This window comes from Eptatretus burgeri, chromosome 8, assembly GCF_056783735.1.
Source record: "Eptatretus burgeri isolate ZD-2024b chromosome 8, Ebu_testis_v1, whole genome shotgun sequence".
Lineage (NCBI taxonomy): Eukaryota > Metazoa > Chordata > Myxini > Myxiniformes > Myxinidae > Eptatretus > Eptatretus burgeri.
In genome coordinates, this window is record NC_140968.1 from 28,132,384 (window position 1) to 28,160,093 (window position 27,710).

The following is a 27,710-nucleotide window of genomic DNA, read 5'->3' on the forward strand; positions in this document are numbered from 1 at the left end:
GAAAGGCACGGGTCCCTTACTGGACCATGAATCGCCAATAATTCGACCACGTGGGGTAGGGTCAATTGCCAAACTTCAATATACCTAATTACCCACGCGGACAAAGCTACCGGGGAATTCACACCCTCGACGGACCTCGAGCGGAACGAGCTGTTACCGAGCCCGAACTATGTGTAACCCGAGTGGAGATTACCAAGGCCCGTCGGACCAAATGAACAATTTACGGCCTCGCTACACACCGCACCAAGCCAATGAAAGAAACACAGAAACAAGCTGGAACATTTAACAAAAGGGATATTTATTTATAATGGGGCAGGGGAGCACGCAAGAAGGCAGAGTTAACCGAATAATGAAGGAATAGCAATTTATTGGCAAGCACTTATGCAGTTTTACTTCATAGACTGGCACCACGAATACACACACGTACACCCAAAAAGAAACGTACCCGTCAGGTCTTTATTGGAGGCCTCCAGCTCGAGGAACGGTGAGCTGGAGGTCAGAGCCTATTCTTGGACCTTTCCGCCTCATTCGGTCTTCGACGATCCGGGGTGACAGGACTCCAACCCGCCACACAATGCCGCTCCAAGCCCAGGCAGGCGATCCTCGTGGGACGGGTTCCCAGGCACACAGGCCACAAGAGAAGACGCTCTGTTGGCGGGACTCCAGGAAGGCGACGACTGGCTTCAGAAGACCACCAGACGTCCAAAGACCAGCAGACAATTCTCAACTCTCTCAAGACCAGAAGACAACTCTCAACAACTCTCTCAAGAACTCTTCGAAGACCAGAAGACAACCACTCTTCGAAGACCAGAAGACAACCACTCTATAACAACTCGTGTGCCCCACGTGCGCTTCTCTTATCCCCCGCTCACACTCCCTCATTGGGCAGAGAGAACGCTCTATGCCCATATTTGGAGCCAAGCCAGAACGAAACGCTTGTGCCCATATTTGGGGCAAAGCCAGAGCGTAATGCTTGTGCCCATAATTGGGGCGAAGCCAGCACACCAACGTCCAGAGAAGCCCCGCCTAGCACACTGGACTCCGCCCACGTACGTGCTCACACGCACGCGTGCAGTGGTGCCGGTTGATGATGGTGGAAGGAAGCGAGGGCAGGTATCGTTGTTGTTGTTGGTAATTTAAATCCCAACTATCAAAATAACTCACAGCGCACGTACAATTAATCACCCATTAAACATAGGACGGGCCCCTAACTAGAATCACATACTTACCGATATAGCTGATCTATAGGACCTGGCTCTTGTGCACAGTAAGCTTCCAAATTCGCAACAATATTACCCTTTCTTTTTGGTTAATGACAGTTATATTCAAATACATATGCATAAATATATATGTATATGTATATATATATATATATATATATATATATATATATATATATATATATATATATATATATATATATATATATATATATATATATATATATATATATATATATATATATATACATATATATATATATATATATATATATATATATATATATATATATATATATTAAGCAATTACCTGACATATTTAAATAAAAATAAATATCTTCCGGCAGTGGTCAAACTTGGTGGTACCTCCTTGGCCTTCCTTCCTTTTTCCTTCTTCTTCAATGAACATCACCATTTTTATTGAAAGTACGCTCTGCAATCGTTGACAAACTTAAAATCACTTTGAAAACACTCGATAATAAAAGGAACGGATTTTAAAACGACGTGCAAGTTAAAACGACGTCATTTATGAGCAGTGCGGTGGCATTGATGAGCTTGGCAAGAAATATGCAAAATGGCTTCTACAACTGGGAGTAGAGTGAATATACTGATTCTGGCTCACTTTCCCCCATGTTAATGAATGGGGGATTCTCAGCAATTCATATATTTTCCCCTAAAAAATAAACCCCCTTTTTATCCCAACCTGTTGAAATATCTAAAACATGTAAGTGAATGGAGATTTTAATAGCCTCCCCTTTTAACCTAGGAGCACTTTTTTCAAATAACCAATGCATATTGTTCAGCTCACTCATTGAACCTATAAAGATTTGTTCATTCTCAAATTCCTTCAATAGTTTAATTTTCTTTGCACAATAATTAATCCCCATCTAAAATATTTAAAAATAAAACATTTGAATCTTTATATTTTTCAAGATACCCCTTTTGTGTCATCATGAAATGATAAACTTCTCTCAATGCTCTTGTTTGACCACCCCCTGAGTTGCATATCATTTTGAGATTGTAGTAAATTATTTTTCCATTTTTCAATTGATAACCACCAAAGTTTTCAGTCCATTCAAGGATATGTATTATTTCCTTTACATCCTCTAACTTACTAGTTTTTAAATTGATTCGCTTATTTGTTTTATTAGGGTACCCTGTCAGTACAGGGTACCCTATTGTTTTTCTTCTGTTTATTATTATTACGCATTATACATTATTATTTTTCCGCCGGCATTTTGCACCCTTTTTCGCTTTAAAAATCATTTTCTCTGGGACACTAAGTCCGATCGACAGGAAATTTTCACCATAGTATGTATCTTTTTTGATAGCACAATCACGTTATAATTATGACGTCATTGGTCACGTGGTACGGTCGCCATCTTGAAAAAAGCGATAAACTTTGGACATCTGTATCTCGGAAACCGTGCAATGGAAAAAATTTTCGTTTGATACATTTTACTAAGCTCGCTATCCCGAACACGTGTGATTTTTCGTGACGTCATAAGTGAAGCGATATACCGGTGAAAATTCGTCAGGTAGAACGCTGTATAGGAAAAATATGAAACATTTTGAGCATCATCTACGCCTAAAATCACCAACGAAAATGTTTTTCTTGAAGTCATCGATGACGTAATTCGGCCGCCATCTTGTTTTTTAGTGTTTTTTTAAAAAAAATCGTCTTCTCCAGAACGGCTGTGCAGATTGAGGCGAACCTTTACAGGCACATTCCCCCTGAGGTCCTCTTTCAAGTTTGTTAATTTGTTGTTGATACGTCACATGGTTTGGCTGCCATCTTGAAAAACCCTAAAACATTCAAACATCTTCTTCTCCAGAAGCGCTGGTCCAATGAAGGCGAGATTTCAGAACTATATTCGTGACATGTATGCGATGCAAGTTTGTTAATTTCGAAGTGATAGGTCACATGGTTTGGCCGCCATGTTGGATTTAAGAAAAATATTAAATAATGTTTTCTCTGGAATTTCATAAGCCATCGAAGCGAAAATTTGCAAGTGCCTCCCTCCCTCAACTCTGCATACATGGTAAAAAAATTTTTACCTCAGAAGTCACATGGTTTTGTGGCCATCTTGGATAGAAAAATAGACCTTATCCGATTTACACGAAACTTCACACACTTGTTCGGGTCGACGATGGAAAGCAGAATTTAAACTTATGATATCATAGGTCACAAGGTTTGGCAGCCATCTTGGATTGAAAATGAATAAATTTTAAAAATCTTCTTCTCCAGAAGGGCAAGACAGATTAAGACGAAACTTCACACATATATTCCCCATGAGGTCCTTTCTCAAGTTTGTTCATTTCTTCTTGATCGGTCACATGGTTTGGCGGCCATCTTGAAAAAACCCTAAAACCTTCAAACATCTTCTTCTCCAGAAGTGCTGGTCCGAGGAAGGGGAGATTTCAGAACTATATTCGGGACAGGTAGGCGATATAAGTTTGTTAATTTCGAATTGATAAGTCACACGGTTTGGCCGCCATGTTGGATTTAAGAAAAATATTAAATAATGTTTTCTCTGGAACCGCTTAACCTAACGAATCAAAAATTTGCAATTATCATCCACCATCGTGTATGCACGCATGGTAAAAATTATGACGTCACAGGTCACATGGTTTGGCGGCCATCTTGGATAGAAAAACGCACCTTTACCGATTAACACGAAACTTCACAAACGTGTTCCAATACCCAGTTGGAAGCAGAATATAAATTTCTGATGTCATAGGTCACATGGTTCGTCAGCCATCTTGGATTGAAAAATAATATCTTAAAACGTCTTTTTCTCTGAAACGACTGAACAAATCCAGGCGAAACTCCACCACTATGACCGCCTCTCCATGACGAATAAAAAGTTCTCACCCCCTTTTGAGGTACGATGCAACGTTTGGCAGCCATAGTGGATTGAAGGAAAAATATTAATTAATGTTTACTCTGGAACTACTGCATCAATAAATGTGAAACATCACCTTTATGGTGGAACAGTCATGCGGAATGAGCGTTTGAAATTTCAACGGGATCGTGCCCAGGGTTTGGCAGCCATGTTGGTTTTAAGAAAAATATTAAATAATGTTTTCTCTGGAACTGCTTAACCTTGGGAAGCGAAAATTTGCACTTATCGTCTGCGATCGTGTTTGCACATGTGGTGAAAATTATGACATCACTAGTCACATGGTTTGGCCGCCATCTTGAATTGAAGGATAAATATTAATTAATGTTTACTCTGGAACCGCTGCTTCTATATATACGAAAGTTCACATTTGTAATTTAGCCGACATGCGAAACAAGCGTTTAAATTTTTAACGTGATCGGTCATGCAGTTTGGGAGCCAGAATTATTTAATTATTTGAATCTGTTCGCCAGTAATAAGGAAATTGAACGCTTTGTGCTGCCCGGTTCGTAACTCGTCTGTTCCACGCCGTCTCGAAGCAGGCCTATGTTTGTATCACCATTAAATAATGTTTTCTCTGGCACCACTTTTCCGATAAATGCGAAACTTTGCGACTATGATTTAAGTCTCATGTTGTATCAGTTGTGTCAAAGGCGGACGGACTGGGTACCCGGTCATCACTGCCAGCAGTTATAAAGTGGCAGTTCTAGTTTACATTTGTTTTAGTTATTTTTTCAATAAGACTTATTTGATATTTTTCACATTCATTATGTTTTCCATTTATATACCAAGACTGAGATTTTCTCCACTCTTTAGTTTGATTAATACTTTGTTCGACCATTTATATATTGTGAAAAAGGCAGCAGTAGCCCTTAAAAACTCTAACCCATATTCTATTTAGTTAAATCTTGTATCCACATGGAACACAATCTATTCTATATACTCCATGATTAAATATTCACTCTATCACGCAACATCCATATGGAACACAATCTATTCCATTATCTAAAATAAATCTCTTATCATCAAAGGCTCCTAATGCCTTTTTATTTACTTTTTCACTATATATCTCATGTTTATAACTTCTTATTGTATTCATTTTCCGATATTCTTCTTTCTTATTCATTAAACAATTATAATAATTTCTAAAAGTTATTGATTTCTTTATTACATATTTCTTTATTCCCTTTAACCTCTTATCAATCTGATCACCATACTTATAAGCATATGCCTTTGCTCTCATTCCAATAAACTCACTCATTACTTTTCCACCCAACTTATCCTTAAACTTACCAATAACCTTTTCATTCTTTTTTTAAAATAACTCTTCTTACTAAAATTACTTGTATCATATACTCCAATATTTTTTTCATAGCTTTATAAAAATCTTCAGTTTTTATATCTAGAATAAAACTATCAGTGTCCATATACAACGCTGTTAGGGTCCATATACAACAATGAAACATTTTCACCATACTCTTTCTTTAAGTCATTACACAAATAATCATACATCAATATCTTTGATAAATCAAAAACTGCTGTTCAAATATAAATGGGTTTATCCATTACAATACTTTCCTTTTCCATACTAGTACGTGCCCGTAAAAAAAAAAATAATAATAATAATAATAAATAAATAAACCACACAGGCCGTTTCTTCGCTCTCACGTGCCCGTACGTGCGTGACCCGGAAGTTCGATATTATTCGCAGTGTCGATTATTCGCAATTTATTTTTAATACCCAATTATTCAATTAGCGCCAACATATTTTACCTTTTCGCAATGTCGTGGTAAGGAAAAACAAAAAGAGAAGAGAAGAGAGAAACAGTGGTCACACACACACACACACACACACACACACACACACACACACACACACACACACACACACACACACACACACACACACACACACACACACACACACACACACACACACACACACACACACACACACACACACACACACACACACACACACACACATTGCTGGAATTATAGATAGATGAATAGCAGAAAAGTTCTCTGAAAAAACCTCTTCTCTCTCAAATCTTGGTTTATTTATCAATCTCAAAGCTTCTTTCCAAGATGTTGCAAATCTAATGTTTTGCCTGTTTCTAACATTCTCCATTGTCTTTCCAAAGACAGCATTATTCATCATTTTAGAGAATTCCACTTCAAATTTTACTTTTGTATTTGTTCTCATATCTGTATTGAATTTAATATATTTTTTCGTCAAAGAACTTTGTTTAAATTTTAAACTCTATGAATTTCAGCTACTCTCAATCCTTCTCCCAAAAACTGTTTCAAGCTTCTCTGATGCAAAACATATCCCTCTTTTTCATAGAATGTTGTTAATGACTTTTCAGTTGATTTACCTTTAATATTAAAACTTTTATGAGAATCACTTAACCATTCTTTTGTTGGGGTTTCTTTCTCACATGCAAAAGGAAGGTCTTTATGCTTATTATGAAGATCATTCGGGTTCCTCAAATCAACTTCAAAATAATAACCTTCTTCTTCCTCATTCAATTCCTCTTGAGAAGAAATAACAATATTCATCAAAGCCTTTTCATAATCCTTTTCTTCCACCCACTCTAATTTACCATAAGGCAGAGATTGAGACATTGCCCATCCATACAAATTATTTGCATCAAAATACATCAAATAATTACTATCTTTTTCATTATCATGATTTGGAAGATATTTATTATTTGCTTTAGCATATCTTTTTGAACATACTTGTGATATTCCACCTCTCTTAGACTTCTCAATCATCAAAAGCATATCTATACCACTGATTAAATCTATATCTTGTTTTGTCATTTTCAACATTGCACTCGAAGCTAAACCAGGAGCTGTGAAATAGTGGGCAGGATCTAATCCATAACAATTTTTATTGTGACAGAGTGATCGAAAAGCTTCAAACACATCAGCTAACAATAAAACATCTGTTTTTAGATACAAATCATGATATTCTCCAAGGTTCTTTATCTTAAATATTTTCCAAATTTCTTGTGCGTGTTTATATTCCTTATCACTTATCTCTTCTTCATAAAGGTTATTATAGAAACTTTCTTTTGAAGGAAGTCGTGTTTCTTTAAATCTCATAAATGAATCCATATAATCATAAGGATAAATTCCCTGACTTGTAAGAATTTTCTCTTTACTTTGAATTTCATTCCTTGCTTGAATTTCCTCTCCAGTTAGAATTCCCTCTTTAATCAGAATTTCATTCATTGTTAGAATTTTCATTATAATTAGAATTTCATCTTCAGTTTGAATTTCTTCATTAATTTCCTCATTAATTAGAATTTCCTCTTTACTTTGAATTCTCTCTTTAATCTGAATTTCCTCTTTGGGAAAGAATGAATTAAGATTTGGAAAAGAGCCCGTGGAGCTTAGATTTGATGCTAGGTTGGCCAGTGGTGTTTCCATAAACTTGTAAGAGTCTAGAAACCTAATTAGAGTTAAAGGTTTTGTGAATATAATTTTTGTAAATGAAATATACTTTTGACTTGTGTTTGTTATGGCAGAAATATTCCATAATGTTTTTGAAAGTTCATTTATAAATAGATGTGTATCATAGTTGGTGCTGTTGTGAAGAAAGACTGGAATAAATGAAGGAAATTTATAATTAAGATTACAACAGGAATGAGCGGGACCTCTATATTTACCAGTAAGATGACAATGATCCTTAACTTTGACCTCTCCCTCAATTTCCTTCTCACATATATGGCAGATATTGTTCTTTCTAAATTCTAATTTTTCTTCTTCGGTTAATTTCATCGGTTCATTTGTTTCTTTCATTAATTTAGTTAGTCTTATACAATCCTTTTCTAATCGTTTTACAAACTCTTGTGAAGCTTTTTTTGCACTATAATGTTCAAGTTTATTATACTTTTCTCCAACAGATGATTTGATATAATAACAGAAACCACAAGGAATATGTTTTTGATATTTATTTGTATATGATTCTTTTGGATAAGGAGAATCAGTATTTATCTTTTTAAGGATACATTCAAAATCAGCATATATCACAAATGGGTGCATGATAGATTTATTATAATCTTCAAAAGAAATCTTTTCACTAGGTTTAGGCATTGTAATTACAGCTGATTTATGATTACCACAATATTTTGAATGTTGTTCTAATCGTTCTTTTGTATGAAATGAATTAAGACATCACATACAAGGATATATTTTGTTTGCTGTTCTGAATACCTGAGAAGAGATTAATCTTGATAAATTATTGATGTATGTATAATGTGAATTCTTTCCAACACTAAAATATAAAAGATCAATTTGTGTTTCTTCATTTCTCTCTGTAATCTTTAATACCTGAACTTTATTCTCTCGAGTTAATCCATATACATTAATAGAAAGATTATTCTTTTTCTCAAATTTAGGAATATCTGTTAGTGGCATTGGGAATTTAAAATGTTTAATGTCCAAGGTATTCTCATATTTCATATATTGTTTTACTCTTTCTGAATTACAATTTGGTGGATGTAAGTGAGCAAGAACAGACCAGAGAAAACACTTATCATCATTGTTCTTAATATTAACAACTGCCTTCTTTAGTTTTATTTATTTTGGTAATTCAATATAAGAAGCTTTAAGAGGGTTTGATTTTAGAATGTGTATATCTAAAAAGATGATTTTAAAAAATATTAAATCCACTTCCGACCACTGTATTATCAACATCCTCCTCTTGTCTTGATAGTTCTTCATAAACCCCACTATTCAGAAAATCTTGAAATGATGTTATAAAATGAAGATCTGTTCTCATATAAGGAGGTTGTTCTTCATCTTGTCTTTTCATATTCATTTTCACTCCCATGTAAAACTTTAAAGTTTTCATTTCTTTTACTGTCTTTTTAATAACTTTTTAAACATCAGGTTTCACTATTTCAATTGATTCAGCTATTGATGAATGACCGGGTTCTCCAAATTGAAAAATCCTTATTTTAATATGATTCTTCAAAGCTCCATCAGTGTTTTCAATATAATAGTCTCCCTATACTTTAAACTCATTCTTCTTGTGTTTTTGTGATTGAAGGTGCTTCTTATAACTACTCTTCAAAACATCCTTTGAGCAGATATCACAATGTTTTGTTTTAAACTCAAAAGGAGATATTTGATAAAATCGATTAAACGTGTGTTTGTTGGTTTGAAGGTGTTTTTTATAATATTTATATTCGTGATTACAAACATCACAGTAAGTTGTATTCACCATATTTATAGAATAAACTTTGCTTAAACTAAAATTTTCTTGATGAAAATTTCGTTTCATTTATAGGTGAATCTGTGCTTAAAACCATTTTATCCTCCAACTTTTTCACTTAATAAATACAATGTTTCAAGACACAAAAGACAAGTTTCAATCAACCTCTTCATTTGTTATAGATACTGAGCAATATGTCAAGGATGTAAAATTGAACAAAGACAAATATAACAACTATTGGATAAAAACAATTATGACGAATAATATGAGTTCTTCAATTTCCTTCAGTGGAAGGGCTTTTAGTATACCTGGAAGAACATCAATTAAAGTATCTCTAACAAAAGTTTCTCCTCTCCTTCTGGCAATATATTCAAAACTAGAAAAAGCAATGAAAGAAGAAAAAGTTTCAAAAAATAAAAACCTTATGGATGAAGCTTGAGAAAGAAAAGATAAGACCATCTGTAATATGCAAGGAGAAATTTGTATTTTTTTAAACAACCCTAAAGATGTAAATCCTGATGAAATAAAGGATGTTAACATATCAGGTGAAATGACATTTCGTTCAATATTAGTTAAGGATCATTTTAAAATTACCTTTAATATAAAAAATGTTGTAGTTGAATCTGGTAATGAAAAAAAGTATATAGATATCGATGGAAATGTTGTTTCTACTTATTAAATACGAGTCATTATTCAACTGAAGATTTTGAAGATTATGAGAGTGATTATGATACCGATTTTTATTAAAGTAGTTTTATAGATGATTCTGAAGATGAATTTCAGTTTAAGTAAAGTTTTACTTTATAAATATGCTAGATTTTGAGCCTCTTGAATTCTCTGATTCTCCATATGACAAATTTGAGAATTGTCCTGCATGTGATAGAGAGGGATTAAACACAGAGTCAAAAGCCTATAAACAATGTATATTCTTTGATTATCTTCTAATTAAGAAAAATAAAAAATATAAAAAGGAAAATAATTCTTTTAGATTTACACCAAAAATGAATTACTTTACAAGATTGATTAGAGAAATGAATGTAAAGTATGAGGGTGCTCACACACCTTTCCTTACAAGGGAAGAAACTGAACATATTAGAGAAATGTTCAAAGGATTGTTGTTATATATTATTCACAATTGTCATTTTCAGGGAAATATCAACACACGATATTGTATAACCTGTTTTTGAAATAACCTGTTTTCCAAATGTATAAATGAATGATTTTTACCCATTTGGGAAAAAAAGATAAAATTTAACAACCATAAAAATCTACCAAATTCAATAAGATGCCTCATAGTTGGTTCAAGCGGATGTGGAAAAACCTGCTTACTTTTAAAAATGCTCCTGACTCCCAACATTTTAGATTATGATAATTTAATAATTTTCACAAAGTCGAGTTTTCAACCAGAGTATCAACTACTCTCACAAGGTTTTAATGCTGGTCTTCAAAAAGAAGATATAATCGGTTTATTTAAACTTCAAAAAAACCTAAATGATTATAACATTGAAGATATAATGCAACAATTTTGTGATACACAGAGATGTATAAAGAAATCAAAACCGATAGCTTGTATTCTTAGTGCTAATATGGATGATATACCGTCTCTCCAAGATTTGGATAAATCAAAAAAGAACCTCATTATCTTTGATGATTGTATTAATGAGAGAAACTAAACGGTAATGGACAGCTACTATACAAAAGGGAGACATTCTTCTTGTAATTGTATTTATCTTAGTCAATCATACTTTCAACTTCCTCGTCGTTCCATCAGAAACAATGCTAATACTTTTATTTTATTCAAGTTAAATTCAATAGATATAAACAATTTTTGGAGAGATAGTTGTTCTGCATTATGTAGTAAAAAGGAATTTGGGGATTACATGAAGCACATGACTGAAAAATATCAATATATTGTGGTGAAACAAGATGAGATATAAAATGATACTTTCCAAAAAATAAATGGATGCGAAAGAAAGAGCAAGAAGATTTAAGGAACATCAAGAGTTGGTTTCAAAAGTTGTAAAACAACAGGAAAACATAAAGAAGAAATGCAGACAGAAATTAATGGGTGAAGAAGCATTTGAAAGAAAACAAGAGAAATTTTTTAAACCACTTTTAAAAACTTCCGAAGAAAAAATTAGAGATGTTTCCACAGTTCCCACAATAAAATATACTCCTAAAAAAACTTCAAATGATAAAAGATTTCAGTCAAATGACGGAGGAAGAATTAGAGCATTTAGGAGAATTACAATATGATGATGAAGGTTTATTTCAACAACTGGAAGAGATTAATCACCCCCCTGATTATATTGTGAATGCTCTTCAAAACAATGAATATTCAGCGGATTCAAAAACCAAAGCAGGACTTATTCCAACAAAACAACCAGCAATATTTCATCTTGTTCAAGAAAAGGTAGTAATATTTAATGATGAATTGAGGTTCTTGAGTTCTGCTCAACCTCCTGTTAAACTAACTCTGAGATTAATGTTTCTTCTCACAAAAGATGGAAGACAAGCTTCAACTGTGAGGTATGAATCAAAGTATTTTGATAAACCATTGGATAAGAAAAATAATGATTATAGAGTATATATTGATCTGCTGGACTCTGTTAATTATAGGGTTAGTCCATCTGGTAAAAGTAGGAAGAATGAGAAGGAGAAACACATTATTCAGGCTTTAAGTATCCTTGGTTCAGGTGTTAGTTTTCTTCCAAATGACCCATCACAGTTAGTTAATAGACTGTTATTGTTGTTAGGTAGTAAGAAGGCTGGAAATAATTGTTTTAATGAAGCATCAGCCATTTTAGAACAGTTGATGAACATGATAATACTTAATAAATATTAATATAAAGACATCTTATCTCATATTAAATAAGATGAGAAGCACAATCCTTAGTTTTAATTTCATAACAAGCGACCACACATCTTCATTCCCATACTCACTACAACTTGAGCCAACAAAAGAATATGAGGTATCTTTATTGTCCATGGAAACTTATAATACCTTATTTAATATAATTGAGAAAAATGACAAGTTTAGTTATAATCCGGGAAGTGAATACAAAATGATAAGTTTCACCCGGTGCATATGAGATTTCTCAAATATCTTCCGAAATTGTTCGTCGTCTGAAAGAACAGGGTGATGAACCAAAAAATATTGTTATAGATATTCAAAAACATAGTTCAAAATCAACGATTAAACTTAAAAATAACTACAAGGTTGATTTCACAATTGATAATTAATTCATTTAGAGAGTTATTGGGTTTCTCCTCAAAAAAGTTTGAAACTAATGGGACGTTTTACAGTGATAATGTCATTCAAATATCCTCAGGAATAAATTTGGTATTAATTCACTGTGATTTGATTGATGGTGCTTATAATGATGGAATAAAAACAAATACAACATTTTCATTCAGCGCATACTCAACTCCAATTGGTTATAAATTCAATATGGAACCCAGAAATTTGGTTTATCTCCGTGTCAGGAAAAACCATACACAGAGTAAATTTTAGGATAATCGACTAAGATAATTGTATGATTTCTTTTAATGGAGAAGTTATATCCATCAGAATTCACCGACGTGAAGTTTTCCAAAAAATAAATACAATGGTTATGGTGAGGAAACACGAGTTGGGAAAATATAAAATAATTACAGGGGATGGGATGTTCCTTTCCCCATACTACAAGGGTGAAGGTATGTATCTTGGTAGAAGATACTACAAACCTAAGAGACAAAGGGGTGTCGGACATCAATTTAGAGGAGATGGGATAATTGATACTCTCATGGGTATCGGTTCAACTATTCTTAAACATAAAGACCCAATTGGTTCAACTGCTTCTGCTGTGGGAAATGTAGCAGGTGCTATAAAGAGTATAAAAGATGCCCAAAAGGAATCTCATAAATTACAAGCAATTAAAGAAATTAAGAAAGACAAAACTCAGTTGTCCCCCCAAGAACGTCAGAAAATAATTCAAAAGTTGTAACATCTTTTTTCCTAAATAAATACAAGTATGGAAGCAATTGATAGTATCTATGATTTGGATGATACTATTATCATCTCAAACTCCACTAAAAAAGAAGATTACTTCAAGGTAAATGCAATACCTGGAACAGACTGGACTGCAAATGGTACAAAAAGTTTTGAAATAAATAATCAACAAACCTATTTGAATCTATCTGAAAGTTTCTTGTGTAAATTTACATTCACTAAGGCTGGGAATAACACAAACGCTACATTCGGAAATGATTTCTTCTGGAAAATGTTTGGTAGTGTTCGTTTGTACATTGGAACACAAGAAGTTGAAGCGGTTGATTATGTCTCTGCTGTATCTGAAATGATGAAATTTACACTATATTCATTCAGTGATAGAATTGGAAAGGGGGCTGTCGAAGGTTTTATTTCTGATATGTCAACGGGAACAAACACAGACCCTGGATATACTCAAAGGAAAGGAATGTATAATGATGATACAAAAGCAGTTAATAGTTTTACTGTGGCAGTTCCTCTTAAAGGTATATTTGGATTTTGTGATCATGATAAAGTTCTGTATGGTCTTAAAATTAGATTTCAACTACAAAGGAATGATAATGAAAATAGATTACTTTTTGGTGTTGCTAGTGCTTTTGGTGATCAGAATAAATTTGTAATTGATGAAATGAGTTGGTATATTAGTGAATATACTCCTAATCTTAAAACAGAAGAGATGTTGAACAGAAGACTTAACTCAAAGAAACCACTCAGTGTATCATACTTTAAAAGAAGATGTCAACATGTTAAACTAAACCAAACCACTTACACGTGGAATTTGGGTGTTCTGGAAGGAAAGCCACGATATCAGTGGATCATTTTTTAAAAACCAGATGGTGATACTGCGACTGATAAGAAAAATGCATTGAGTGATAATGCCAAGGTGAAACAACTTCATGTTTCTCGAGATGGAACATTTTATCCACGAGATAGATTGGAAATTAATTGGGAAAAAAATGATTTTGCTGAAGCATACAAGTCTTACCAAAAGGTGTGTGAAAGTAATGGAAATACAGAACCTATTTTGGATATGACAGCATTTAAAAGTTTGTATACAATCGATGCATTTGACCTGAGTGCTCAAAAGGAAACTATAAAGTCGAATCGAGTGGATACTTCCCTATACATTGAAAGAGGAGAGAGTGAAGAAGTTGATACATATTGTTTGCTTTTGGAAGAAACAGAAATTAAAGATTAATACAGATAATGGTGTTATGATTAGTCTCACATAATTTTTTGTTAAATAAATGAGTGGCAAAGTACCAACTGGGGTATATGTTAATCAAATCAATCTTCATAAACTATCATCTTGTGTTCAAAATCAAAAGCCTTGTATGATTAACGTTAATACAATTCAGAGAAAAGGAGCAGTAAGAATTGATGTTTTGCTCACAAGAGAACAGGTTAAAATCTTGAACGACACTGGCTCACTTAAAATTAAAATGACAAAACCAATGTTGAAAAAATATTCAATAAGAGAGACGAGTGGAGGATTTCTCCCATTTCTAATTCCTTTATTTGCTGGTTTAAGTGCGGTTGGAGCATTGACGGGTGGCATTTCAACAGCGGTGAAAACTACCAACGAAAGGAAGGCTTAACTCCGGGCTCAAAAATAATTGGAAAGACATAACAAAGAGTTGGAGAAACAAATTAGTGGAAGTGGTGTAATTGTAGATTTTGCTGAAAAACTTGAAAGTCTACCTGATAAAGCGAGATTGTTAGTTGGAGATATGCTTTCTTCTATCGCACAAGCAGGTGTAAAATTAACTAAAAGGGGTAATAGTTTATATCTTTCTAATAAATAAATGAGCATTGATGAGTGGTTTAAAGAATTTGGAAAGAATACATCAAATTTACAACTTGTCAAATATTGTAAGAAATTAAAAATTCATAATGTGGTTATTTGTATGAGAGATGAATTAACAAACGTGCCGAAACATACAAAGAATATTATTATGAACATAGAAGATAATAATGGGAACGGTTCTCATTGGGTTTGTATTTTTAATAGTTAAGACAAATATTATTTTGATAGTTTTGGTCTTCCACCACCTGTTGAAGTCATAAAATTCTTACAGAATGGTGTTTATCAAACATTTCAAGTCCAAGAATTAAATTCCAAGTGTTGTGGTCAATTATGTCTATATGTGTTATTTCAACTCAACAAAAATAAAAAAAAATATGACATTATTTTTAATCTCATATAAATGACATGTTGGTAAAGATGGTTCTATCTTTGGTGTATCCCAAGAACTGGATATTGATTTATCAAATTATTACACAAAGGCACAGGCTGAACGACATAAATATAATATAACAAAAAGTATTAATATGAAAAATGCTTATAGATTAATAAATTATCCAAGCCCGACTGAAGCGAATGACTTGGTGAGATTAAGTGATTTATCACAATATATATCCTTAAATAAAACGGCTGTGTATTCCAAAGATACAGAAGTGTTGATTTTATCTCCAGGTCATACAGAATTCATAGTTCCAATCAAAACAATTTTTTATAAAGAAGGGCGTATCGTTTGTATGAGAATAGAACAATGGGTGTATGATATGAATGATTTAGGGTATAATTGGTCATTTAAAATTAACCTCGAAGACCTCGAAGACCTGGACATACAACCAGAGGTTGGCAACTATTGTGCAGGCTTGATGGGCTTAATGGTGTCCTCCTGCATGAACATTCCATGTTAGGGAATTTTTATTACCTCCACCACCGAAGGTGGAAGGGGGTTATGTTTTCACCCCGTCTGTTGGGTGGTCGCTAGACTACCGTTAGTCTCAGGTTTTCCATCTGTCTGTTTGTATGTAATGGACAGCTCTGGAGGCCAGAGGAGTCAACCGATTTTGATGAAACTTGACAGGGAGGTTCATACCAGGATCTAGTTGTATGCTTTTGAGCACCGTTGCTATGGACACCACCGTTGCCAAGCAACGGGACTTTGACATTTTTGAAAAACGAAAAATATTTATATATATATATATTTTTTTTGAAAGTCAAAAATTGGCTTCCGTGCTTTTATGCGCACTATAATCAACCTCTTTGTCAAAAAATTTCAGCCCGATCCGTCAAAAACTGTATGACTAATATGCAATTATATAGCGACCACCCATGTCGCCTACTGGCTTGTCTGTTTGTTTGTGTGTAATGGACAGCGCTGGAGGCCAGAAGTGTCAACCGATTTTGATGAAACTTGACAAGTAGGTTCATACCAGGATCTAGTTCTATGCTTTTGAGCACCGTTGCTATGGACACCACCCTTGCCGAGCAACGGGACTTTGAAATTTTTGAAAAATCCTAAAAAATTATATATTTTTTCGAAAATCAAAAATCGGCTTCCGGGTTTTTATGCGCACTATAATAAACCTGTTTGTCAAAAATTTTCAGCCCGATCCGTCAAAAACTGTATGACTAGTATGCAATTATATTACTATATGCTTTCACCCCAACGTTCACGTTGGGACTCCCTAACGTCGGGTTCTAAGGGAATCGAACACAAATGATGAGTGGACAGTTCCTATATGGAACAACGAACGGAAAAAATGCCATCTGATGTGTTCTCTTATCTACATATTTCAAATTCGCCTTAGTCTAGCGACCACCTTTGTCGCCTACTGGTTTGTCTGTTTGTTTGTCTGATTGTCTGTAGGATATCTCAAAAAGTTGTGGACGGATCTGGATGAAATTTTGTGGACAGGTTCGGTGTGTCACAAGGACGAACTGATTATATTTTTATGAAGATCTGGATCCGGATGTGATAATTTTATTAAATGATTCTTCACCATTGAGAGATAGGGCCAAAAATTGATATATAGCACGATATCTGAAAAAGTTGTGGACGGATTGGATGAAACTTGGTGGACATTTTGGCTGTGTGACAAGGAAGAAATGTTTCAATTTTAGTGAAGATCCGAATCCGGATCCAATATTTTTTTCAGTGATTCTTCACCATTGAGTGATAGGGTTAAAACGATATATAGCATGACATCTCAAAAAGTTGTGGACGGATTCAGCCGAAACTTGGTGGACAGGTTGTGTGTGTGTGTGTGTGACAAGGACGAATTGATTCGATGTTAGTGAAGATCTGAATCCATATCCGGAGACGAGAATTCTTTAATTTTTATTCAAAAATGTATTGTGCTCGATATGTATTGTCGCGGGGGTAGCCGGCCCAGGTTAACCCCCCGATCCAATTTGTGGTGACAGGTGGTTAACACTGCTAACCCCCCACCAGGACGGTCGAGCGGTACCTTACTCAGGGGAGGCGGACACTTGATCGACGGAGATTTTAACACGTGTTCGAATGGCATGGTGGAGGGCAATGGCTGACGGGCGGAGGAGTACAGCACAGTGACACAAAATTAAAAGAAAAACCCTCCTTTTAAAGTATACTGGTACTCAGCTTGGCCCAGAGCTGGTCCTTGTCGAACTTGGAATGGGGAGCGCTTCCACCAGCATGTGCACACGCGTGCAAATGGCGCCGTCGCTTTTCTCATGGCAGGTCAGACGTACGCCAGGCAATACACAAGCGGCTTTCCGCACGCTCAAAATGTGCCACCTGCCTCGTGCGTTCCTCATACCGACCTCGTGTGTGTGACTGTGTGCTCTGCCGATCTCCCGTTCCAACCAGACGAAGGCCTTCCACAATCCACACGTGCGCAAGCCTGCCTGCCCTCGACCTCGATCACACCGATCTCCCATCCTATGCAGTAGGAACCTCCTTCACCCTCTTCCCTGTGTGACTGCATATCCTCCGCTTCTGGGGTGTACCCTGCTCACGCCCAAACCCGGGAAGGTTGGGCTTCTCCTGTTTGTTGTGGTTTAAGAGACGCATTTCCCAGCTTTGCTGCCTGGCTTGAAATATAAAAAAACATAGGGAAAACCACCGAGGGCAATCACGGCCCGGGGAAGCTAATTCTTGCTCCCGAAGCTAATTAACACCGCACCAGCCCTCGTGTGGTGACACACAACACTTTAGCTCACAGATTCCCTAACATAATTACATCGAGAAGCTTTCTACTCGTCCACGGACCAAGCAACGCTACACAATGCTAAGTTCCCTATTAAATTCTTCCATCTACCCCCACAACCGCAACAGTATGTTCTTGTTGATCAGGCCTTGCATGGCGGAGGTATGTGCTCGACTGAATGCACTTGTAGTTAGAATAATAATAATAATTATTATTATTATAACAGTCTTGGAAGGCACTGTCTCTCCTACAATGGCTTTATAATCAGGATAAAATGGTCAATATGAAACTTGTGGAGGCAGGGTGGTGATTTAGGGTGGGGGGGGGTAGGGAGAGGGTTCTTTACTTGATTACAGGTAGAAATTCTTAATTTTTAGAATGTTGTAAGTTTTGTACAGAAAGCTCGATCATTTTAATCACCCCAGACACTCATAAACACAAGGCTTGAATGCCAGTTGGATTTTATACAAGCAAAATAGAGATTTGTTGCATTGCTTTGTGGGTATTATACCAAATAGCAGGTAAATTGGGAAGTTGCAGAGATTATAAAAAATTGTGACACCCATCATGAAGAACATGATATCTATCAAAAATTCCAGCAATCTCTGTGTGTGTGTCTGTCTGTCTGTCTGCGACCGCCGTTTCTCGACGACCGCCGGTCCGATCTGATTGAAACTTGCCAGGAATATTGCTGGGGACCCGCGGATGTGCCTTTTCGATGTTTGATATCGATCGGACGAGCAGTTCCCAAGTTATGGCCATTTATCTGTCGACCAATGACAAGACACGGTGCTATGACATCGCGAATGACGTCACAATGTTTATTTATTTATTGATATATATATTTTGCACGATCGACGGTCCGATCTGATTGAAACTTGCCAGGAATATTGCCGGGGCCCCGCGGATGTGCTTTTCAAGGTTTGATATTAATCGGACAAGCGGTTCCCAAGTTACGGCCATTTATCTGTCGACCAATGACAGGACACGGTGCTATGACATCACGAATGACATCACAATTAATGTTTATTTATTTATTTATTTATTTATTATTATTTCTTTTGCACGATTGAAACTTGCCAGGAATATTGCTGGGGACCCGTGGATGTGCCTTTGAGGTTTGAGAGAGAGAGAGGCTGCACATACTGGTACTCACCTACGGGCACGCACTTACGGGCACGCACCTACGGGCCTGTACTAGTTACTTTTACTTGTGAACAGGGTCGGTTCTTTGCAATCGAAACGTTCAGGACCCTTCGTGAAAAGTCATCCCAACTCGGAAGTGAATGCAAGTTATTGTCTTTATGAATGAAGGGAATAAAATGGGGGGGGGGGGGGTACAAAGTCAATTTTTGTCTTCGTTTTGTATTTGTAATTGTGAAAAATAATTCAATTGTAAGAACAATTTCACAAGAATTTGGACGTCGTGTGATACTATCCCAAAACATCCCTGGTAAGATGTATGAAAAAAAAAAAACATTCCACCATGGAGGCCAAAAAATAGAAAATGTGTTTTTATGTATGGAAAGTCTCGGGTGATGGAAGAGTGAGTGGAGTCTGGTGCATTCTGGTTGTAATCAGATTTGATACAAATCAGTGATCGAGCCATTCTATTGTAGCATCCCACAGTATTCCTCTTTATCAGCAGTCGAAGCACATAGGTACGTCGCCGTGTCCCAAACCTGCAGAAAATAATACTACCTTGGTCCTGCCCAGGCGGTGACCATTCAAGGAAGGTGGGGATTGGCAAGTGACCGGCTCGGAGTCCTCCTCCTGCACCCAGGTGTGCAGCCACGTGAGCCTGCAGTCACACAGCCACGGATTTCCCTCCAGGTGGAGTCTCTGCGATTGAGATGAAGAGGCACAGATGGAATGAATACTTCTTCATGCCAGGATACAAGTGTACATCACTTGGAAAACATAAAGGAAGAATGAGGAAAGACGAGTGTTATCTGCCTAGGCCATTAACTATGCAATGCCCTTACTTCTCCCATAACCCACGCTATCAGATATGCAACTGATGTAAATGAATATATATTTTGTACTTCTCTTGTTTTTTTTACTACAGGGTCTAATTGCTTGTGGAGGAATTGAAACACAACTCACATACACATGCAGACAAATATATAGGACAACACCAGACTTGACTTTAGACAAACAGAGCTGCTGAGCTTGGGAGAAGAGATGTCACTTCCAAGAACACCGCATCCCATGCAGCCATTACCGCATGGTCTCGGAAGCGATAAGCAGCACCAGCCACATGTTCTCACCACTCACAGTTTGGAGTCGCACTTTGATTGGTATATAACCGTTAGGTTGCAGGATCACAAGTGCATGGAAACTTGCTATGTTGCCCTGATGATACCCTAATGAGGGCGAAACTGGTCGATAAATGCATTTACACATGCTGTGTTCCTGGAGCTGCAGACATCGCCCTGCATTGTGACAGTGACGTCGCTGCGTTCGGCGTAGGTCGGAGATCGGGTAAACTACATCATTACTCTCGAACACATTCAATTAATGACTCCAGGTGTGGGTGGTGAAGCAAGAGATACTGTTCCGACGTGGCAGGTGGGGCTTGTCACTCCCGGGACGTGCAGCAAGCGCTGTATGGGACACGATTTCTGTGCTCATACCACTCAGTTTGGAGTCATATAATTATATAAATATATATACACACATATCGACTCCTCCCATGCTCTTCCAGCTGAAGAAGCTCCATAAAGCAACCGAGAAAGGCTACCAATGTAAGCGCTATCCTGTATCAAACCCTTCCCAGAGTTCCTCCACAGCTGTAAAGACGTTCACAAATAATACACACATGAGAATCCCAATGCTACACACCCCCAAAGCTGCCGGAGCACTCTCACCGCTTATTGACGAACCATCAGCGACAGCGCAGACAGAAATGCAAACCAACGAGGCTCCCAATCATGTACCATGTGTAAATGTCAAAAGCAGTCAATATATAAATAATAAAGAAAGACCCACCCACATCTCTCACCTGTGAAATGGAAGGAATAACTAATTTATTGGGAGAAGAAAATCCGTTATCAAGAAAATCTGCTACAAAATAACATGTGATTAAAGATGTGATGAATGGGCTTTGTAACCTCATCTGGCACGCACCAATATGGCCACAACATTGGGATATCGGTATACATTCCTCCACCCAGGAAAGGTGATATTCATGAATGTAAACATCACAGAATCGTTCTACACACAAGGAAGATTTTTAATTGTACAGTAAATAATAATGGAGACTGAAGTCGTATTTGGAAAGAGGATTGCAAAAAGAGCAAGTGGGGACAAGTATGAGGGATCCAACAATGGAAAGAACAATTTAGACATGTTACAAGGAAACAATGTGATAATTTGGAAAAGATGAGTATGCAGAGAAGAGTCAAATGGAAGCAAAAACATGGATGACCCCAATTGAGACAGATCAATCAGATCAAGACCTCGTGGGCCTGCTTTCCAGGAAAGACTGACGGGGGTCAATGTGGACTTGATGTTCCTTTATCCAAACCATGAAGTCATGAAGAGAGCGACAATGGAATGGAATGACCTTCACAAACGGATAATGTTTAAATGAAATCTGTATGATAGTGATACCACAATCTACTCGTTCTTCAGTTATAACATCCTGGAGTCCACCGTTGGCACGAATCTCACGTGGGTCAATCAACCTAAACGCTACATGGTCACACCAAATGGAAGGTGCACTTTGCCTTTGATCTGTCCCGTGTGTGTTTGATTCTTGACCCGACTATAAACCGTCACACTGATGTTTCACAGGCAGGAAATTGTATCAAAATGTGTGTTGTCCATTGGATAGACCGTCAAGCTGGGAAACCACCTGCTAGCATTGGTTTCTGATGGACGATAATGATTCCACGGTGTCGTTCAATGAAGATTGGGCCATTTTGTGCCAAACTCCTGACCAGATTTCTTCCTCAACCAACCATGGGGTTGATGTCGGTCGCTGACCAGTCGTGCTCCCCACGACACGCTCAGTGCACCAAAGGACTGAGCAACCTACTGGGCTCGGGTATTACACAGTAAAGGACATTTCCGCTGTCATCCTTCAATGGACTTGACTGGCCTGGAAATAGCAACACACACTACGACGACTGCTGCTGATGATACTACTACGACGACTACTACACAAACACCAAAAGGCAGAAATTCCAAGACAAGTACATCACAAGCAGAAGCCCCTGATCCTTTGAGATCTCTTAGATACAAGTATCTGAAACATTATTTAACTGGAATGGAACTTGGTAGAGTGCACACCTCCGCCAGGCTGATTCGATCTGATAGGCCAGATCTGGATTCGGACCTGAACTAAAACTTAATTGGCTTGTTCTTGTCACCTAACCAATTCATCCACCAAATTTCGTCCAAACCTATTCAAAACCTTTGCAGATATCTTACTATATATCATGTTTAGCCCTATCACTCAATGGTGAAGAATCACTTAAAAAATTATCGTATTCGGATCTGGATCAAGATTCAGATCTTCACCAAAATCGAATCATTCCATCCATGTCACATATCCAAGTTCTCCACCAAATTTCCTCTGAATTCATCTTCAACTTTTTGAGATATCCTGGTCACAAACAAACCAACAAGGAAAAGCTATCATGTGGAGCACGACGATACTTGCAAAATCCACCCCTCTCTGCAAAGGTTGCCATGGATACATGAAATTCTCCATTTCATTACGATTAAAATTAACAATCTTAATCGAAGCTCAGGTCAATCGTATGAAAATTGATGATTTTTCAGATCGAAATTGATGATTTTAGAAGTTTGACCTTGAGTTGACCTTTGACATTTTGACCTCAAAAATAGTTGGTTTCCCAATTCAGTGGTGTACTATGCAATTGTTCTTTAATTTTCAGGTTAATCGGATGAAAATTGAAGATTTTTCAGATGAAATTTGATGATTTCAGAAGTTTGACCTTGAGTTGACCTTTGGCATTTTGACCTCAAAAATAGTTGCTTTCCTAATTCACTGATGGACTATGCAAATCCTGTTAAACTTTCAAGTTAATAGGATGTAAATTGATGATTTTTCAGTTGAAAATTGATTTTAGGTGTTTGCCCATGAATGACCTTTGACCTTATGATCTCAAAAATAGTTGGTTTCCCAATTCAGTAATGCACTATGCAATTGCTGTTTAATTTCCAAGTCAGTCGGATAAAAATTGACAATTTTTCAGATAAAAATTGATGAATTTAGAAGTTTGACCTTGAGTTGACCTTGGAACTTTTGATCTCAAAAATAGTTGGTTTCCCAATTCAGTGACACAATATGCAAATCGTGTTCAGATTTCAAGTCAATCGGATGAAAAATAACGATTTTAGAAATTTGACCTCAAGATGACCTTTGACCTTGGACCTCAGAATCAATAGGCTTCTTAGTTGAAGACTACCTCCACAACTTGGTAAAGTTTCATGACAATCTGTTTGGAATTATGACCTGTAGGTGATTGACAAACAAACAAACAAGAAAAAGATGTCGTGCAGAGCACAATACTTGCAAAATCCACCCCTCTCTGCAAAGGTTGCCACGGATACATGAAATTCTCCATTTCATTAAGATTAAAATTGACAATCTTAATCAAAGCTCGGGTCAATTGGCTGAAAATTGAATATTTTTCATTTTTAAATTGATGATTTTAGAAGTTTGACCTTGAGCTGACCTTTTGACCTCAAAAATAGTTGGTTTCCAAATTTAGTGATCCACTGTGCAATTGCTGCTTAATTTCCAGGTGAATCAGATGAAAATTGACGACTTTTCAAATGGGAGTAAATTGATGATTTTTCAGTTTTTAATTGATGACTTTAGAAGTTGGACCTTGAGTTGACCTTTGACCTTTTGACCTCAAAAATAGTTGCTTTCCCAATTCAGTGATGCAATAGGCAAATCCTGTTCAATGTTCAAGTCAACCGGATGAAAAATGATGATTTTAGAAATCTAGACCTCAAGATGACCGTTGACCTTTGACCTCAAAATCAATAGGCTTCTCAGTTGAGACTATCTCTACAACTTGGTAAGGTTTCATGACGATTGGTTTACAAATTTTGACCTGTAGGCGATTGACAGACACAAACAGACAGACAGAATAACAAAATTGAATGACCAATATACTTGAAAATTTTTGAAAAACAAACAGGGGTCAAAATATATCCTCCATCCACCTTCGGTGGTGGAGGTAATAAGTTGACCTCCAAGAAGCTGAATAAATCCAATGCCGTTCTATTACTTTATGCCTGGTGTTGGCTTAATGGTTAGGGTAGTGGGCTTGGGATCCTAGGGTCCTGAGCTCAAATCCCGTTCATCTGTTGAATTAACACCAGGTGGGGTTGACTCTGCCTGTCATCCTTCCGAGGTCGGCAAAATGAGTGCCAGCATGCTGGTATACTGTGTCGGAGTGGCGACCCGTCCAGGATTGTTCCCAATAGCCAAGGAGACTGCTTCGGCGGCACCAACGCTCTGCACAGAGTATGGTCCTAATGGATGGATGGATGGATGTTCTGTCACTTTAGTATGTGTGATATATTAGGCATTCACTTCAAATCTGAATCTTGTGACCTACTTTGTAAAAATAAAAATAAAAACAACTAGAACTGCCACTTTATAACTGCTGGCAGTGATGACCGGGTACCCAGTCCGTCCGCCTTTGACACAACTGATACAACATGAGACTTAAATCATAGTCGCAAAGTTTCGCATTTATCGGAAAAGTGGTGCCAGAGAAAACATTATTTAATGGTGATACAAACATAGGCCTGCTTCGAGACGGCGTGGAACAGACGAGTTACGAACCGGGCAGCACAAAGCGTTCAATTTCCTTATTACTGGCGAACAGATTCAAATAATTAAATAATTCTGGCTCCCAAACTGCATGACCGATCACGTTAAAAATTTAAACGTTTGTTTCGCATGTCAGCTAAATTACAAATGTGAACTTTCGTATATATAGAAGCAGCGGTTCCAGAGTAAACATTAATTAATATTTATCCTTCAATTCAAGATGGCGGCCAAACCATGTGACTAGTGATGTCATAATTTTCACCACATGTGCAAACACGATCGCAGACGATAAGTGCAAATTTTCGCTTCCCAAGGTTAAGCAGTTCCAGAGAAAACATTATTTAATATTTTTCTTAAAACCAACATGGCTGCCAAACCCTGGGCACGATCCCGTTGAAATTTCAAACGCTCATTCCGCATGACTGTTCCACCATAAAGGTGATGTTTCACATTTATTGATGCAGTAGTTCCAGAGTAAACATTAATTAATATTTTTCCTTCAATCCACTATGGCTGCCAAACGTTGCGTCGTACCTCAAAAGCGGGGGTGAGAACTTTTTATTCGTCATGGAGAGGCGGTCATAGTGGTGGAGTTTCGCCTGGATCTGTTCAGTCGTTTCAGAGAAAAAGACGTTTTAAGATATTATTTTTCAATCCAAGATGGCTGACGAACCATGTGACCTGTGACATCAGAAATTTATATTCTGCTTCCAACTGGGTATTGGAACACGTTTGTGAAGTTTCGTATTAATCGGTAAAGGTGCGTTTTTCTATCCAAGATGGCCGCCAAACCATGTGACCTGTGACGTCATAATTTTTACCATGCGTGCATACACGATGGTGGATGATAATTGCAAATTTTTGATTCGTTAGGTTAAGCGGTTCCAGAGAAAACATTATTTAATATTTTTCTTAAATCCAACATGGCGGCCAAACCGTGTGACTTATCAATTCGAAATTAACAAACTTATATCGCCTACCTGTCCCGAATATAGTTCTGAAATCTCCCCTTCCTCGGACCAGCACTTCTGGAGAAGAAGATGTTTGAAGGTTTTAGGGTTTTTTCAAGATGGCCGCCAAACCATGTGACCGATCAAGAAGAAATGAACAAACTTGAGAAAGGACCTCATGGGGAATATATGTGTGAAGTTTCGTCTTAATCTGTCTTGCCCTTCTGGAGAAGAAGATTTTTAAAATTTATTCATTTTCAATCCAAGATGGCTGCCAAACCTTGTGACCTATGATATCATAAGTTTAAATTCTGCTTTCCATCGTCGACCCGAACAAGTGTGTGAAGTTTCGTGTAAATCGGATAAGGTCTATTTTTCTATCCAAGATGGCCACCAAACCATGTGACTTCTGAGGTAAAAATTTTTTTTACCATGTATGCAGAGTTGAGGGAGGAAGGCACTTGCAAATTTTCGCTTCGATGGCTTATGAAATTCCAGAGAAAACATTATTTAATATTTTTCTTAAATCCAACATGGCGGCCAAACCATGTGACCTATCACTTCGAAATTAACAAACTTGCATCGCATACATGTCACGAATATAGTTCTGAAATCTCGCCTTCATTGGACCAGCGCTTCTGGAGAAGAAGATGTTTGAATGTTTTAGGGTTTTTCAAGATGGCAGCCAAACCATGTGACGTATCAACAACAAATTAACAAACTTGAAAGAGGACCTCAGGGGGAATGTGCCTGTAAAGGTTCGCCTCAATCTGCACAGCCGTTCTGGAGAAGAAGATTAAAAAAAAAAAAAAAAACACTAAAAAACAAGATGGCGGCCGAATTACGTCATCGATGACTTCAAGAAAAACATTTTCGTTGGTGATTTTAGGCGTCGATGATGCTCAAAATTTTTCATATTTTTCCAATACAGCGTTCTACCTGACGAATTTTCACCGGTATATCGCTTCACTTATGACGTCACGAAAAATCACACGTGTTCGGGATAGGGAGCTTAGTAAAATGTATCAAACGAAAATTTTTTCCATTGCACGGTTTCCGAGATACAGATGTCCAAAGTTTATCGCTTTTTTCAAGATGGCGACCGTACCACGTGACCAATGACGTCATAATTATAACGTGATTGTGCTATCAAAAAAGATACATACTATGGTGAAAATTTCCTGTCGATCGGACTTAGTGTCCCAGAGAAAATGATTTTTAAAGCGAAAAAGGGTGCAAAATGCCGGCGGAAAAATAATAATGTATAATGCGTAATAATAATAAACAGAAGAAAAACAATAGGGTACCCTGTACTGACAGGGTACCCTAACTAGAACTGCCACTTTATAACTGCTGGCAGTGAAGACCGGGTACCCAGTCCGTCCGCCTTTGACACAACTGATACAACATGAGACTTAAATCATAGTCGCAAAGTTTCGCATTTATCGGAAAAGCGGTGCCAGAGAAAACATTATTTAATGGTGATACAAACATAGGCCTGCTTCGAGACGGCGTGGAACAGACGAGTTACGAACCAGGCAGCACAAAGCGTTCAATTTCCTTATTACTGG

The 27,710-nt window shown here is 36.9% G+C and overlaps 1 protein-coding gene across 2 annotated transcripts in view; it reads right to left on the bottom strand.

The window, feature by feature from the left end:
• The window catches only part of LOC147021399 (uncharacterized), a 71,585-nt gene that overhangs the window by 5,548 nt on the left and 38,327 nt on the right, over positions 1-27,710 (bottom strand). For both annotated transcript variants that reach the window (XM_085891317.1, XM_085891318.1), the window contains exon 4: positions 20,065-20,205. In XM_085891317.1, coding sequence (XP_085747443.1) covers positions 20,065-20,205 — 141 coding nt within the window. The remainder of the gene's footprint in view (positions 1-20,064; positions 20,206-27,710) is intronic.